The sequence below is a fragment of the Lepisma saccharinum genome, chromosome 10 (genome assembly GCF_977018435.1).
Source record: "Lepisma saccharinum chromosome 10, izLepSacc3.1, whole genome shotgun sequence".
Lineage (NCBI taxonomy): Eukaryota > Metazoa > Arthropoda > Insecta > Zygentoma > Lepismatidae > Lepisma > Lepisma saccharinum.
In genome coordinates, this window is record NC_139238.1 from 16,237,902 (window position 1) to 16,256,301 (window position 18,400).

At 37.5% G+C, this 18,400-nt stretch overlaps 1 protein-coding gene across 1 annotated transcript in view; it reads right to left on the bottom strand.

Annotated features, from left to right (window-relative positions):
* The window catches only part of PHDP (Putative homeodomain protein), a 152,459-nt gene extending 135,154 nt beyond the window's left edge, over positions 1-17,305 (bottom strand). Inside the window, exon 1 of the mRNA XM_083130615.1 lies at positions 17,032-17,305. Within this exon, the coding sequence (XP_082986741.1) occupies positions 17,032-17,305 (274 nt within the window). The remainder of the gene's footprint in view (positions 1-17,031) is intronic.
* Between the last annotated feature and the right edge of the window lie 1,095 nt (positions 17,306-18,400).

An 18,400-nucleotide genomic window follows, 5' to 3' on the forward strand; every position in this document is an offset into this window, starting at 1 on the left:
TAACTATAACAAATGTAACAACAATTATAACAATATACAATACATACAACATGTTTATTGTGGCCGGCGATAAGAGCTAGCGCACCTTAAATGGCAACACCGCACGGTTTCTCCATAAGAGCCATTGTGCCTTCACAATGTGAAAACGATAGCTGTCTTATTTTTATTGGCGGTGACTGTACTTGGTTCTCACATTGTGCTCATCACTTAAATAAATATTTTTATTATATCATTAATGCGGGCCTCATTTACGAAGTGGTTGGCACAGAGTGATACGACGCCAGAGGTCCCAGCTTCAAATCCCGGCTTGAGCATGGATGTTCTTTGTGTTCATCAGTTTCATAATATCATCACTCATCGTCATCGGAGCGATTTGTCAAAAGTGGAAGAGAAGCGATGCTAAATGACAAAACTGAAAAATTTAAAAAGTCATCATCAAGATCTTATGCTAATGACATGGCAACCTGGCAACTTTACACTGTCTTTGGTACCCTGCGTTTTTTTCGAAACAGGTTTTCGGAATTTGTCTTTAAACACTTGCATGCGTGTCTCTGATAGAGTGGCCAATTTCCTTTCAACTGCACTAACGTCCTTCATTGTTTCGCAGAGCAGTTCCGTGGAACTTTTCATTTTTTCTGCCACACAAAAAGCTTAGATTTTGCAGACAGGAACGCCAAATCGTTTTGTAAGCATCCATCTTTCAATAAATCTTCAAGTATCACAATGGATGCGTTCGTTTTGTCAAACCCATCCACAATACAAGCAAAAGTTTCAAAATTATTTGTTGTGTAGTCCTCAATAGGATAGCAATTACTAATTTACCATGGTTTTCTTGTCTATTTTATGCATTAACTCCAAAATATGCATTTCCAAAAAGAATTCGGAAACTTTATTTTGTCTGGAATCTCTAAAATATGTACATTTTAAGTTATTTTCCTAGAAATATGTGTCTTATGCGTTAAAGGTAAAATCAGTGGCGGCGATTAGGAGCAGTTGCCCCCCCCCCCCACTTTTCGTCTCTTTTGCCCCTGCACTATGCTAAACCTTGTCTACAAAGGTAAATATACTGCCTTTGCCCTCCCAGGTTTTGGAAGCCCATCGCCACCACTGGGTAAAATTATGCATTTTTATGTTAAATAAGATTTCGCAGATTGCATTGAAGCCGTGTGGTCCTACGGAGTATGGCTGGCTTCCGAAGCAACATAAGAAATATGTTTTTACCTAAGAATCCGCTCCCTATTTATTACTATTGTCTATTGCAGGTGTCCCCCTGCCTTTCACATATCATCTTGGAATTTGTTGTGGTTTCTTCTTGCAAGAATTGGGAAAAAGGATACTTAGGTGAGTAACAATAGAAAATTTGTATTCATGTTGCTTTCAGATGTAAAGCACTATGTCCACTAAATGCCTACTTCTAGGTACGTACGTTACTATTGCAACGTCCCCCCCGGTTGTACACCAGTCGTCACAAAGTTAGTTCGCTGCTACTTTTGTCGGGAACATGAGACGCTTTTATTACTCATCAGGACTTGCTGGGTAGAAAAGAAAACACAACATTCGTTTCAAAGTTAAACACAGTTTTATAATCGCTTATATTTCCTAATCACTTACCAATAAAAACACTAGAACATTCAATACTAACGTGGGCAATTCACTCACACATAACGAAATTTAAATGACATAATTAATTGTTTACTTTGAACTTATCGGCAAGAAGAAAACTCGAAAACCAAAATCTATACTTCCATTCTCTCCGTTTCCAAGTTCTCATTATGTTTTACCTTCACCTGTTTTTCAAACTCAGTCTGTCGTCAGGTGAAGAACATTTAGGTGGGTTCACTTCCTCGGCTGAGATTAGAAAGTGACGTCAACACGAACAGATTTTGACGTATTTATAAACATATATAAAAGTTCCAACTACAACTGTATCAGTCTAACTATAATTATCTGTGACAACTTGAACATTATTTGAAGTAAAAAACATTTTAAAAATCTTAACTTCTTACATATATAAAATCTTAAACTCTCAGGTTCGTTACACTATACTCGCACTGTGTCATGTTATCTGGAATCGCCAGCCAGTAAAATCCATTTAAGTAACACAGCAAGCAGCAATTTCTAGTTTCACATCTATTTGTGAGGAATTCCAAATTCCTCATTGCGAGGTACGCAGACCTCCTCTCGGGCTACTTCGTCATGGGTACCGGCTTCTAATTCAGGCCTGGGCATGTGTGTCATTTTGTCCCTTCTTCAATTTCATCACATCATCACTCCTCCTTATCGTCGTGATTAGCCAAAAGTGACAGAAAAGCGACGCTGAATAAATATCAAAATCAACCAATTAATTATTACTTCTTTCAAAGATGAAGAAAAGGAAATATTACTACAGGAGTGTATAATGAAAAGTTGAAAATACGAAAATATTGCTGCAGGAGTGTATAGTGAAAGATGAAAATTAGGAAATATTGCTGTTGTAGAGTGGAAATGTGAAACCGTGGAAATATTGCTACAGGATTGTATGGCGCCAGTTTTGCAAGTTACACAAGCTTTCAAATATGGCTTTTCTCTATTCCACAAGAATTAACTACTGCTAAGTCGTTTAGTAGAAATTATCTTTCTTTTATCTGTCGCTGTCTAGTGTACACTCTTCTGGAAATATTACTACAGGAGTGTACAATGAAAAGTTGGAAATACAGAAATATTTCTACAGGAGTGTAAGATATAAATACGGAAGTATCGCTACAAGATTGTTTAGTGAAATGTTGAAATTTTGCACCAGTTTTATAAGTTATACGGCCTTTCCAACATGGCTTATTCTGTTGCACAAGCAGGGTATATCTTCCCTCGTGTTAGAATTCACTACAGCTGAGGTGTTTGGTAGAAATTCGCTCGGTTCATCACAATCTTCTGGCAACACTGCTTCTAAAAACACCTTATTGTTAGCTCCTGGAAAGAAGTGCCAGTCAATCTTTAAAAAAAAAAGAAGGCGAAAATTTATAAAAGGAAAACACATCTTCGTAATAGGTAGATTTTCTTGAAGAGACGGTCAATATCTGGATGTGTACCCCTTCCAGCACTTCTCCCCCTCCCCCCCCCGGCAACATCCAATCCCCCTCTCCCGCCCTGTTCCTTTTCCCCTCCGATAAAGCTGTTAGGGACTTCAACTCCTACAGCCAGGCGAGCCCCCAAACTAGATTATTCACAATAAACTTTCGCTTGGTATTAAATTATTTAATTTCCAGCTCAAGTGCAGTGGATAAGGTCGTTCCATAACCTTGTTAGCGTCGGCACAACTGAGTTATGGTCTTATAATGTTGGGAATGGGAAAAAGAAGGAACGGCCTTGCCTTGGGCTGCCTGGAACAAGGCGGGGCAGTTCTACACTTCGCACTTCAGCGGCTTACAGCTCGGTTCGAAGGCTCCGCAACTCGGAAATGCATATTTTTGGAACGTCTTCGCGATTCGGGTACTCGTGACGGGAATCGAAGCGGCGTTTCCTCGTTTCGTTGCGCTGTGCCACCGTTTTTGCCTTTCCTATTCTTTTTTTGTATTTCTCGCTACCGTGTGGGGCACTGACCCCCCAGGCCCCCGCAGAGAGCACGCCAGGTGCGACGCTGGCTACCACAATCCGTGTCTGACGTCCTCAGATGAATATGTGAGCACTCTTCGTGATACAATTCGCTATAAGAGAGCATATCGAGAAAGCCACAAGAATGCATAGTGAAGTACAAAAATACCGTAATATTGCTACAGGAATGTTTAGTGAATAAAATATTGCTGCAAGAGTGTATGTGTAACTGTGAAAATACGGATATATTCCTACAGGAGTGTGTGATGGAAATACGGAAATATTGCTATAGGAACGCTTAATGAAAAGGCGAAAATGTTGCTGCAGGAGCTTTGGTTAAACGGTGAATATTCCTACAGGAGTGTATAGTAAATTGTGGTAATACGGAAATATTGCTACAGGATGGTACAGTGAAAAACGAAAATATGGAAAATTGCTACAACGAAGTGTATAGCGTTAGGGTGAAAATTCGGAAATATTGTTACAGGCTGGAATAGTGAAAAGGTGAAATATAGAAATTTTGCTACAGGCGTGTGTAGTGAAAAGGTGAAAATATAAAAAAATACATTTCAAATATAGAAATCTTCGGGAAGAGAATGTGAATGAGATAAGAGAAATATTGGTGAAAAGCGTTACAAAAAAGGTGAAAATATCGCGAGAAGTGAGTATAGTGGAAATATTGGAGCATGGATGGAACTAGAAGTGAAATGGAAATGTCGGGAAATGTTACGAAACATGTGAGCATTGTTCACATGCGGACATAAATCTAGTGGAAAGTGGAATTTGTATAGAGATACTGCAACGAGGTTTGAAATATTTTTTTTAAAAAAATACCAAAAATTCTGTGCTCTCAGGATGATAAGATTAAAGTTTAATATAGTGACGCATCCGAGAGTGGGTCAAGGTGATATTATACCATATTATACCATCATCAAAAAAAACTTGATTTAATAAAAAGTAAAATGCATTAAAATAAGATATGACCCTGAACAGGCACACATTACATTCATCCAAACCACTTCAAGCCCTGCAAGTAATTTGGAAGGTTTTAGTAATCTACTGTGAAAGCTTTAGATCAAAGTACAATTTAGGTTTGGTTTTAATTGCTATGGTTACAAAATAGAGCTCCTCTAATAGAAAACAATACTATCCTACAGAACATTTTCTTATTTTTATTCCATCAAAACATCGTATTTATATTTTGCCAGTAGAGTATAAGTGAAATTGTGCGACATCTCGCGGCAGTATAGAAAATTTGTGCATTGTAAGCGTGAAATGAATCTTTAGAAGTTTTATTTCAAATAAAAAAAAAACTCTGCTCATTATCGTTTTTGTAGAGGGTTGTTGTGTGTGGGGGAGTTTCGTTAAAGTGGGGGTGATCTTTTTTACCAGTAAAGGGTTGAAATATTGATATTTTGCCAAAATAATGGATAGTCAAAAGGCGAAAATGACGATAAATTGCCCAAAAAAGGACTACATTTTTCTTTATTTCTTTATTTGTTCACCCTCTACGTTATTAATAAAAATAATAAAGCCAAAGGGAAAATTAATGAAGGATAAGCTCTGCAGGGTGTAGAGGATAAGATGAACATTTTTTTTCTTAAATATTGTTGTGTTCCTTAACGATCCACTTCGTCACTAGGAGCCCTGTTTATACGGTACTTTCTATCCTATATATATGCAGCCATGCAGTGCATGTTCATGGTTGCCACTGTCATTTATTTTGTCGGAAAACGATAACATTTTTAATACGCAATGGACAAACGTAATATTTAATGTAAGCAAGGGCTTCCCTGTGGAGTGTAAATATCACTTTCCTCCACTCTTTCTCTATCTCTTATTGTCTCCTTTCACTCTCCGTCATTCTGTCTTTCTTTCGTCTTGTATTTCTCTATGTATTTATATCTATCTTCCTCTCTTTCTCCATACTTTCTTCTTCATATGTTTCTCAAATTCTTTATTTCTTTCTATTTCTTCATCTGCTTCTCTCCTCTTTCTCTTTTGTAATCATCATCATCTCTGTCTCTCCGTCGTCGCCTTGTAATCAAGGGGTCCCGGGTTCAATACCCGGTGGAGACACATAGTGGTTCGGATCCCACTTTAAACTGTAGGTTCAGTCTCATTTAGCCTTAATGTGCATAAAGTGGACGTAAAACAACAAATCAATCAATCAATCTCTCTCGCTCACACACACACACATTTTCATTTCCTTCTTGTTTTCATCCTGTTTCTCTTTATTTCTCCATACATATCTTCCTTCATCTGTTTTCTCAATCCATTCTTACTCTTTCTTCATCTGTTTCTCTGTTTCTTGTCCCTCTTTCTTCTTATCTCACTTCCTCCGTTTACCCAATTTTCATTCTTCCTATATTTCTCTGTCTCACCTGTTTTTTAAATTTATTTATTTCTTTAGCTGTTTCTCACATATTTTGCTTCCGGTTTCCCTATCTTTCGTTATGAGTTAGGCAACACACATAACGCCTTGCGTGAAAGCGAGAATTTCAGGATCTATGTGTCCCATTTGTATTGCCGGTGGCTGTACATGAGACGAGAAACATATTATGGTTATCACTACCCTTTTTTAATTTAAAAGAAACCGCAATACCATGCACATACCAGTGTTGCCAACTTCTAAGCACATCAGAGAGGGTACATGCATCTGATCGATTTAATTTTTCTACTTAGAGTCGTTTTCTGCCACATTTGGCTAATCGGAACGATGAGGATGAGTGATGATAGTGATGAAGGGAGACTAACCAAGGACACCCATGCCCAGGCCGGGATTCGAAACCGGGACCCCAGTTGTCGTAGTGCACTGTGCTAAGCACTCTGCAACATGCATTCAAAATAACCTTGCACTTGCATTTTAGGGATATTGACGTATTGTATTAAAGCTCTAATCCCGAGGAAGTAACTCTGACGAGGAAATCTAACAATTAACCATGTAAATACTGTCGGAAAACGATAAACCTTTATATCGGGAGGATATATCGATTTTTTTAACGTTTTGTTTACTTTGCGATTATTGCAGTTTGTGTTCATGTGCAGACCGACAAATTCATACGAAATTCTCGAATTTCTGAAACACGTTCCGCACACGGTTGTTTTATTTTTATCCATGTGTTCTTACAATAATGTACAGTGACAATCGAAAAACGTTGCTTAAGTACCCTTTGAAACTTGATCTTGAAAAGTTCATCCAAAAGTTATTGTTTAAAACTATTTTTGTTTCAAATATATAATGCTTAGAAATAACAAAACTTAGAACTTTCGTGAAGAAGTATTTATATGATTCACAGCTACCCCTGTTGCATATTTTTGCAACTTAACCCCTCCGCTACACACGATATATGTATATAGGGGCAGTAGTGGTGATTAGGGGGGGGCGAGGGGAAGTTGTCCCCTTCTTTTCGCCACTTTTGCCCCTGCATTATGCTAAACCTTATCTACAAAGGGAAATATACTGTCTTTTTCCCCCCTCCAGTTTTGTTACCTAGCCCCCCGGTTTTGGAACCCAAAACACTGTATAGGGGCTACGCACATGCAAAATGCAAAATGCACGAAAAAATTAGACAATCTACTATACGAGAGAAACAATAAGTTTTTTATATGTAAAGATATACCCACATTATCCCATTTTGCAATGGCTTTCCGTAGAGTTTTTGTGAGTTTTAAGTCCACTTTACTCAAAGAAAGTCTAATCGGAACTGGACCTACAGTTTAAAGTGCGATCCGAACCACTATATACCTCCACTAGGTATCGAACCAGGGACCCATTGATTACAAGGCAACAACGATACCGCTCCGCCACCGAGGACCTGCGTGTGGTGTTAAATATCCCCACTCCTGCAGCTTCCCTAAATAAATAAAAAGGAGGTCAGATGCCTGAAAAAATTTTAACCTATAGTGCCCAATAGGAAAATATGAATTACATTGTCCCTTACGAAATTGGTCTTTACGTCATTACTACCGTAGATAACAAATAACATGGTGATATACGAGAAATTACGTAGGGAACATTTTCCACTTTAGAGGGAGCGCAAATTATGCTGAATATATAACACTTATCTATTGAATGATGCACAACTTGTAAACTTTCAGTAGGTGCAAATATTATGATTCGAAATTAGAATTAACATTATTGTTGTAGATATTTCTTGCCACACGTAATATCTACAATATGCTTTACGTCTTACGCAGTCTGTTGCGTAACAAGTTGTCAATGAATTAATATGTATAATCTGCTTTTTGATTTGAAACGAGGATCCTGGCTCCAAGAAGCGAGTACTTTAGCAATGATATTCTCATTTTTAGTATTATGATATGAATGATACTGTGTATAAGTAATAATATCAGCATCTTTATTATGGATTATTATCATCATGTTGTTGACGAATCGAGTGCAGGGCACATCCAGCTGCTATCACGTTGGGAAAATGGGTTGCTAATAGCTCCTACACACAGAGAACTAAATGCATCATATCGATTGATGCACTAAACTGTGTTTTATGGCTTCTTCAAAGAATCAGATTCACATTTGATGCATTTGGGTGCATTTTTGTATGTCGTGAAAGAAACTCCGAAGTGCATCATTTGATTCAAGTGAGGAATTATTTCATTCGAGATGAACTTCAATGCATCAGTTGATATTCCTTGATGCACTTCCTGCATCTTTTAGGATGATGCACTTAAACGTTTGGTCTGAGCTACAGAGTTTATGTAGCTCAGACGAAACGTTTAAGTGCATCATCAAAAAAGATGCATTCTGTTGCATGAAAACGCATCAAGGTGCATCAAAATGCATCAAATGGTGCATTAAAGTGCATCTCGACTGAAATAAATCCTCACTTGAATCAAATGATGCACTTTGGTGTTTCTTTCACGACATACAAATATTCACCCAAATGCATCAAATGTGAATCTGATTCTTTGAAGAAGCCATAAAACACACTTTAGTGCATCAATCGATGCATTCTGATGTATCAATTGATATGATATATTTAGTTTAGTTAGTTTAGTTAGTAACCTAAGAACGTATACAATTGTAATTGTGAAATTGGTGAGGTTAAATTTTGAGCTATCCGCGTAAGCGATTTTCGCGAAGTGCTTGCAGCTAGATGTAACCCGCAACAATTCCTCTTGTTGGTGGATTCTTGCGTAAGACCCCCTTTAGACGAAAGCATTTTCCTTAGCATTTTTCTTAACATTTATGCCATGACCAAAATGCTACCGTGTAAGTGAGAAATGTTATGGCATTTCAGATGCCATGGCATATTTCATGGCATTTCTCAAGGATAGGCTCGGTCCGTAGCATTTTTCGTAGCGTAACCAATCAGAATCGACCGCTAGGTCACGAGCGCAGTTGTAATGGCGGCCGCGTGAGATGTAAGCAATGTATCACTTCACATTTTTAAAAGCTGCTAACTATTGAACCGAGAGGAATAACGTTTCGTGTAAAACGTTATTATGTACAAAGGAATGGCGCTGCTTAAATACATACTTTATAACGTTTGCTGTACGCGTATTGAAGAATATTTTAGTTGTTTCAATTGTAAACACCGTGCACTCAGCATACTCAACGTGCCTTTCATGTCGCAAAAGCTAACCGCAAAGTTACATGAAATGCTTCCGTGTAAAGTACTTTCGGCTATGAGATTCTTTGGAAGCATTTACATAGCATTTATGGTAGCAAAAATGTTAAAGGAAATGCTTTCGTCTAAAGACGGCTTAAGAAGAGAAAATCTAAATTCTATATGTTAGGCACTCAGCTCATCATACGTAACACTTCTTTTTCTGAGTAATCTCTCTGCTACTTGTACTGAGTCTTATTTTCTACCATTGTCTTACTGCATTCGTAATAATTGTATCTCGCAATGTAATGACAATCTTCTTATATTGTAGTAAAGTGAATTTGTTTATTTTTGATTTTCAATTAGAACAACTGAAATCTGTTAATCAAAATTATATTTGAATTTACGGATAACAGAGACATCTATTAGTTGAAGATTCGTTCCTCTAACTCTCCTATGAATCATGTGTGTGTATGTGCCACATTATATTACCACTACAACAATGGATTGGTATTTCTTAAATCTAGTACATGTTAGTAGAATGTTGAAAAGATAATAATTTTGGTAAAATATTAGCTATATCTATCGTTTTGGCATTTTAATAAATTGAAAATGGTTCGAAAATGAACTTTTGTAAAATACCTATAAATTTGGACTCAAATGTTAATTCATTATGATATTCATTATCCTAATTAGCAATTCGTTAAAGGCTATATAACCTACAACGTACTGATTAGTGCACATGGAACATATCACTGTGAAGTAATAAATGCGTGTTACCTAAAAATGTCAGGATAATTCAGATAATAAATTTTAAAAATTATCATGATAACATCAGCCTATCACAATCATTGTTTCATACTCTGCATAAAAGTATTTAATTAATTGTCACTTGTACTATATCTTACTCATTTAAGGTCACTTTCCTGCAACTTTTGGCTCATCGCGACGACAAGGATGATTGATGATTAGATAAAATTGATGACGAGACACTCACAAGGAACACCCGTGCCCTGAATGGGACTCGAACACAGGAACTTCGGTGGCGAGAAATATTTGTACTATAAATAACATTATTTCTATGCAGATGCATTGACAAATTGTACAAATCAGTACTAATATACTGAAGATCATAAAAGAAGACTGCACTCAATACCTACATAAAGCAATACATATTTATTGGTGTTAAACTGGAATGAAATTCGTAGTTGAAATTGTCGAGCATAAGTTTGCTGAAAATAGGGATCACGCCGTTAAAGGGGGTAATATTCGATTCTCGGCATGGTTCATTGTGCTTGTTGCTTCATCTACTTCATCTATTGTTCGTTCATCATAAACGTCGCGACTAATCTTTGGAGGTAGGATATGTTAAAAATAAATTAAATATATATTAGTATAAAGGAACGTTACTGTTCTTGGTATTATTTCTAAACTAGAAAAGTGAATTCTTAATTACGCTAAGAACACAGTGTCTTTCAATTTTGCAATTAATGTGAAAAAAGAAGTAAAAAAGAGATAGTGTTTAATTATTTTATCACTATAAAATATAGACGCTACGATAAACAAACCATTAATTTTCATAAACATTGTAGTAAACTACGCTAGTTACTCATCTGAAGAAGTAACCGAAAAGTAACTAAAAAGTAGGCAAGAGCAAGTAGAAAGTAACAAAAAGTAACAAGGAACTAACAAACAATTAACTAAAACTTTACAGGAAAAATTTGGTATGTTCGAATGAAACAAAACATATTTGATTGAGCTTCTTGGTAACTATTAACAAAGAAATTGGTATTCTTTGATAAATTTAATCATTTTGACCAAATTCTTTGGTGACTCTGAACAAATGTGCACTGTTACTGAAAGGATTTGGTTATTATGTTTGTTTCCTATTTAAACAAATGTTCGGTTATCAGAAGATATATTTTTAGTTGATCTAAGTAAATTTTTACTCTATGTTGAAATAACATAGTAAAAACCAGCCAAAAATAACTGGAAACCAAGTAAAAAAGGAACGAAGAAGTAGCTGAAATGTAAGAAGTATAGTCAAAGTTCAGATTATTGCATTGTGGAACGCCGTTCCGGTCCGCTCCTTTCCATTTCGAGCTCTGATTCAGTCCACAGCGAAAAGAGTCTGGCAACGCCGTTGACCTGAAGATAACTAAAAAAGTAACTAAAAGCAAGTAAAATGCCATCCATAAGTAACCAGAAGTAGCTGGAAAGTAACGGGAAAGTACACTGTAAAATCTTTTTTTCTCTTTTTCAATTCTTCCTACTTCTATCCACAATCCACTCTCACCCAATCCTCAATCTTTCGTCCATTTTCAATCATTCCTTAGCTTTCTCCTTCCCTTTCTCTAATCCAGCTTCTTCCTTACACTTCCTTTAACACTCATTACTTGTTATTTATATACCTTCTTGTTTCATCATTGTGATTACTCTCGGGGTGGGGAGGGGGAGGAGCCCCTTTTTGCTCCATTTTCTTCAGATTCTAATCTTCTCGTTGTTTGCGCGCAATATTCGGCCCTCTCCTCAGATGAGATCCTCTATTCCTGCCGGAGATAAAAGTTACATCCCGGGGATAATCACGTAAATGGGAGTAGGTTTAATCGGATGGGAACAGGAGCGGGTGAGCATTAGCACCGGGAAGCTCGGGTTCAGAAGGGGTTGGATCTCGAGAAGTCGGGAGCGGCCCCCCGTGAGTTTCGGATATTATCCCGAAGATAATGTCTTCTTCTTGATTCTTGATTTCTCTCCCAACACCCTGCAGGTTTTAATTACTGAAACTGCGCTTGATTCCCACACGATGCCGGTGGGGCTGCGGGAGGCGACAGAATGATAAGGAGATTGACGAAAGATTGAAGTATGGGTGGGAGTGAAATGAAGATGGGAAAAAGTGTGTAAGTTCTGCTGCATGCAGCGACAGATCTTGCAGTGTTCTGCATTGACTTCCCGTTACTTTCCAACTACTTCTGTTACTTATGGATGTCTTCTTGCTCGCTTTTAGTTATCTTCAGGTCAACGGCGTTGCCAGACTTATGGATGTCTTCTTGCTCGCTTTTAGATATCTTCAGGTCAACGGCTTTGCCAGACTTATGGATGTCTTCTTGCTCGATTTTAGTTATCTTCAGGTCAACGGCTTTGCCAGACTTCGTTCGCTGCGGACAGAACTTTATAATGGGTAAGAGGGTGAAATCAGGATGAAACAGCTTCAATTCTAATGAAACTTTTCTGAACAAAATATTGTGAAATATGAGCAAAACCAGCAAAAACTTTAACAGCGTAAAATAGTAGCAATTTATAATCTAAAATCTTATTTCTCGCACACAATTAGAAGCGCAATAGAGACTTTTAAAGCTACTGTAAAGGTCGCGACATCTTCCGGCCTTTTTAACAATTCATTGTTAAATTCCGAATTGTATTTGGGTTGTGTTTCTTGGTAGAAATAATATAATCTACGGATGATAGCGACATATTCAGGATGAAATTCCGTTTTCCGAAGGCTTGTAGTGTCTAAATGCAGTGTCAAACAAAACACGACGAAGAAAAGTTGATTATATTGATTACCTCTATACACTGAAAATGATTGTGATGTGTATGTTGTGTATAGCATATTTTTCGAGACGAGAAAGAGAAGGATATTAATTTATAAATCGAGACGAGCCCGAGACAGGCATTTACAATTCGAAACGAGACCGAGACATTGCTAAGTCTTTTATTACCTCTTCTCGTATCTACACTATCCCTAAATTGTAATCATTGATAATACATTTAAGCACTATCTTAAGCAAACGACTACTAGATAACAATACAGCTTTTTGTAATAAGTTAACTACAAAAAGATCGCTAAAATAGTTCTAACGTTGCTTTTAATTTTAATATTAATATCTATTTTTATTTACTTACTACTTATATTTATTTATTTTCAAGAATAGAATCTGTGTGCGATGTATGGCGGGAGAAATATGTATTTCATTTTTATTTATTTCTTTATTGTTTTAAATACTCGGTGCTTATATTCCCGTAATTTACATGCACATTACGCTTTCTTCTCTAATATTTTGTAGACTCGTAGTATACCCATTTGCTTTCTCTTCGTCTTCTTTCCTTATAATCAGTCTATCTTTCATACCTTTCTTACAAGATAATGTTCATCATTGCTGAAGCCATTCTGTTTCCTTTACGATATTCTCTTGTTTGTTAAGTCTGTTTACCCATGAATCTCCAGAAAAAAATATGCACGCTTGTAGCATCAGAACGTCAAGAAAATGTAAAAGTTGTAGAATAGAAGAAACATGAGTTGTGTGGAAAATCAGTGTTTGGAAAATATGTTGTGACACGGACATTGTTTGACACTTTTATTTTTGTTATAGAACAACTTATGCTAAAAAAGAAAGGGTGTGTTTATATTTCTTCATTTCTTGGTCCAAGTTCGTTTTAAATGCACTCTGTGCAATTGGACTAATCTGGAATGGACGAACAGCTTAAGCTAGAAACTCCCTCAGGGAAAAAAGTTCCGTTTAGACATTAGTTCAGCAATTGGTAAAAAATTAACCAATGAACACAAACCTTAAGTACTGTATAATTGCAGAACGTTATATTTTTGTTCATAGGTGGAAGCAGGGAAGAATAATTTCAATGCTGCAATAAGCGTTGTAAGCTGTAAGGATAATTGTACAACATTTATAAATATTTGTGTCTAGTTATCAAATTCATTGGCTAAGTTCAACATAGCAGCTCAACTTGATCAGAGTAAAATCTTTCTTTAAAATGTGAATTGTAGCCTAGTGAAGATTTCGTACGTTTTACATATTAGAATATATCTTGTAGGAACTTGAACAAGTCTATACATTCTTGTCTTTGATCAAGAATATATGCAGAATGTTTATGTGTGAGGTGTGGCTTATATATAATTCCTTTTTTGTTCAAGCCGTGATTCTCATTAGTGTGTGTCACTCTTCGGGGATCACACGTTACGATCCATAGAACTTACGACAGTCATGAAGATAGCTTCTGATTAAGTCTAAGAAATAGTTATTAACAGCATTGGTGCCAAGTCCCCCCACCAAAAGAATATATTTGCAATGTTTACATCACCGTCTTGCCATCTCAAATTTATTTGAGATAGGCCCTACTGATAAACAGAATTATAGTTTAAGAGGACATATCGAAGAGGCCCAAACCTTACGAACTCCCTCCAATGCGCCACAGTACACACAGAAAACTAAATGTACCAGTTGAAACAAAAAATGCATAATGTCTGTAGCTCAGACCAAGTGTTTGAATGCATCATCGAGAAAGATGCAGCAACGTGCATCAAAAACGCATCCACTGATGCATTAAGTAACAGCTCCACATTGAAAGGAATGGTCACTTGCATCAGTGTTATCTCTACAAACGATGAACAAAAGACTTAAATAAAGCAAAGACCAATAAATACACACTTTAATGCATCAATCGATGAGTTTCTGCTGCATCAAAGAGATTTGATGCATTTAGTGTTCTGTTGTGTATGCTCATTATTTTATGCATGCTATCGGTACAGGCACGTAGTGGTTCCGAATCTCTCTTTAAACTGTATAGGTGTAGACCCGATTAGCCTATGTGTCCATAAAGTGAACTTAAAAATACTCAAACAAACTAGTTGGCTCTTCATAATTTTCCGGTTCCTCAGAATTGCATACTTTTAACCTTACTTGTGTCTGAGATGTCAAATTTAAATATATAGACCCTATTACTCATAGTTCTAATAATTTTGCATTCATTGTCAGATAAACCTATCGATTAATGTTACTTATGGCGTAGTATGATACTAGCCAATAGGTGTTTAAATCCTCAACATTCATCTGTCTCTATTCATTTCTGAATAATCTATAGATTTGACTAGGTTCGATTTTTCACCAGATCAATAAAGTGTACATATTGTATCACACAGTTTCTTCAACTCAGCAAGTTTCAAAAACAATGGCTTCATCGAAGATAGCGTAACGTTAATGTTAATCGACTTTCTATTGTTTTACTGCCATAGGCAGATGGCAGGTCTATCTAAATACTTTATGTCGTTTCTTTGTTGGTTCCTTAATTTACCCACGGCTTTACCAATTGACCTAATAGAGGGAACTGCTTTGTTGTACGTGTACAGCTTAGAGAAACTCTGTTGGAAATAAGTTCAATTCTACTACATTCTAGCAATTGCTATGTCTACAGTTTTGCAAATTGTTGGATGTTTACAGTTGTTAGTTTTGTAGCTATCGACATGTCACGTTAGATTCATTGCTGTGTCCCACGGCAAATTATTTCTTAAGTTTATCAGTCTAGATATTGAATATTTCAGATATTATTGATACCGATAAAAGCGGACATGATTACTTTTTTTTTTCAATTTCTGCTTGATATACTTGGTAAAATATATGAGAACCGGTACTCGTTACCCTCAAGGTTTTTAAACATGAATACATACGTACGTGTAAATCTTACGTATAATTAGCAACCAAATGGTGTAAAGTTTCTTTATAATGCCATATGTTGCCCAATTTCAGAACACCTTATTTCTGCTCCAAAGATGTCACGACAATCATTCAAACATTTTAGTGTGATCACATTGATCATTAAAGAATTGAAAAAGTAAATATTTGCACGGTTATGTGCCACCGAACTCTACAAACTTGTCAACAACAATTTGAAAGTGTTTTGGGACCTTTTTGACAATATATGTCTGCCACAATCCCAGCACACAAAGGATATAGTAACATATAAGTGCTCAACATGTGATTTTGCGTTCAAACTGCATACAGAGTAATTAGTACATATTTGCCCTTAAGAATCAGGTTTACAATATGATGCAATTTTGTAATCTTTTGTAAAGGTAAAAGTACATCATCATGTGATGGAAGTATTTATTTTCTATGTCGATCATGCACTTAAACATTTGATTCGAGATACAGAAATTTACGTTGGGTTCACATTGTCCTATTAATTAATGAACATTAGTGTTCGGTGTTATGTACTCATAGTTTTTGCAATATATTTAAAGAATTATATTAATTCCTTTGTTGAATACTTTTCCGGAAGTATAAATGCTCTTAAATGGTCTTAACTTGTTTCAAATATGTACTGCAGTTCACTTTTGTACATAGTACCCAAAAATTTGTCAAATGACACAAATATGATGACTCCAATAACAAAGTAATATAGTGCTAATGGTGTACTTTTTCATACGTCAAAATACCTAGAAAAATTCATCAAAAGTGCATCAACTTGATGCAGTTGCAGTACGTGTGTGAGCTGATTCTTTGTCGTGACTGAAAGAACTTGAACAATTAAATAGTTTTCAGCATGTCACTATGTGTTAAATTGTAGCAGCAACTTATTTACATTTTTCTTGGGGTTTACTTTCGTCTTTTTTTCCACTTTTGGCCCAACAGTGACGATGATGATGATTAAATGAAATTGATGAAGAGGCGCTTGTAAATAATGATTCATGCACCAGGGCAGGATTCGAACCGGGAACCGAGGAGGTATATATGAACTAATTTAATACGTTTAGATTCATTGATTGATTGAGTTGGTATTTTAAGTCCACTTTATGCACAGTAAAGTTAATCGGGACTGGACCGGGACTGGACCTACAGTTTAAAGTTTGATCCGAACCTCTATGTGTCTCCATAGGCTACTATTTTCACACACATAACAAGAACATGGCAATGTTCTCATGGTTCAAACATGTACTAAGAAGACCTGTAGGTGAGCGCTGGGTAGACTTTAAATAATTGAATTATAAATGCTCAAATGGTTAATTTGAAGAGTACGGATTGAACTAATGCTATTCTAAGGTAGTCTACACGGGGGCTTGCAGAGATAAAATTTCTACAATTAAAAATAATAATAAGGTACTTACCCTGAAGGTTCATGCTGGATGGGAACATACTGGCTCGGTGATGTTCTTGTGGTCTTGACATAACAGCACATTGGCTAGGCGTACCCATCGCCGTAGGGTTGTAGGACCTCATGGTTGCCGCGGCGGCGGTATACCTGTAGGCTTGCGACATTTGGCTGCAGGAGGTAAGGTCGCCGTAGGAACAGGGCATGTTGGACAAACCTGTAGGATCCATGCCGGATAGGGAACAGCTGGAAGTGTCGAATCCAGCCTGGTTGAGATATGAGTAATCCATGGTTATGCTCGTTTGCAGACTTCACGAGGGCTTTTGGTTCAGTTCAGCACGGGAGCACGTGGTTCACACGCGAACACATATGCGGGAAACGATGGGCATTTGTGAAAAACTGCGAATTAAAGTGCGAAAAGGAATGCGGTTCTAGGTCAGGTATGCTTTCCCGCGGTGAAAAGTTACTAAAAAAATAGGACGGGTTCAGTGGGGAAACGAAAAAAAAAAAGCACTTGATCGTATTCTCAGACTTACAAGTCCCTATCCCGTAAGGCCCATATAATCCTTTTCCAGAAAAGAAGGTTTTTCCCCGTAATTGAATCAGTTCCGATATCAAATTATGGCGATTACGGATAATATCGGGAAGTTTTCCGGAGTGTGCGGACTGTAGCTGCCTTGCCGGTCGTCTAGGTGAACGGAAATCAAATGATAAGCCTAATTCAATAACTTTGGTCTCTCTCTTCCCTTTTTCCTCGGCCGAGGGGGACAGAGAGGGGGGCGAGTTTCCAAGGGCGGGCTAGGCATCCTCCGAAGAGGGTGGAGTCACCGCGGCGGGAAGAGGGGGGAAGCGTGCGGCTTCCCCTCTCCCGGCCAGCCAATGCCCGCCCTCCCCGGTCCGCTCCGCGTCGCGCCATTGGCTGCCTGGTTCGCTGACAACCGCTGACGTCACGTGACGGATCCCTGCCACACGGTGAAGTCGGCTTCTTTGGTGACACAACACGACATCGTGCGAACCGAAAACATCACTTCCCCCACCCCTCCCCTAGCTCCCCTTCCCCCCACCGCCTCTCCAATCCGCTACAAGAGAAGCTACCCTCAACGATAATCGTGGACCAACTGCTCCGTAACTCTCCTGGTCCCAGAGTGTATCTATATCCTTTTATCTCAACCTTGGCTATCTGCTCTCGTCTTATGGGATGGAGAAGAAAAAAAGAAAGGATGCTTCCGTTTAAATCTTCGTACGCAGCATCCATTCTCAGTATCCGACACACAATATCGATTCGGAATTACCCCTTTTCCTGTCGCGTTTGGCGACAGGACACTTTTGAGAGAGAATCCGACTTGAAGACGAGAAACAGAGACATCTTATAAGGATTCTTTCAC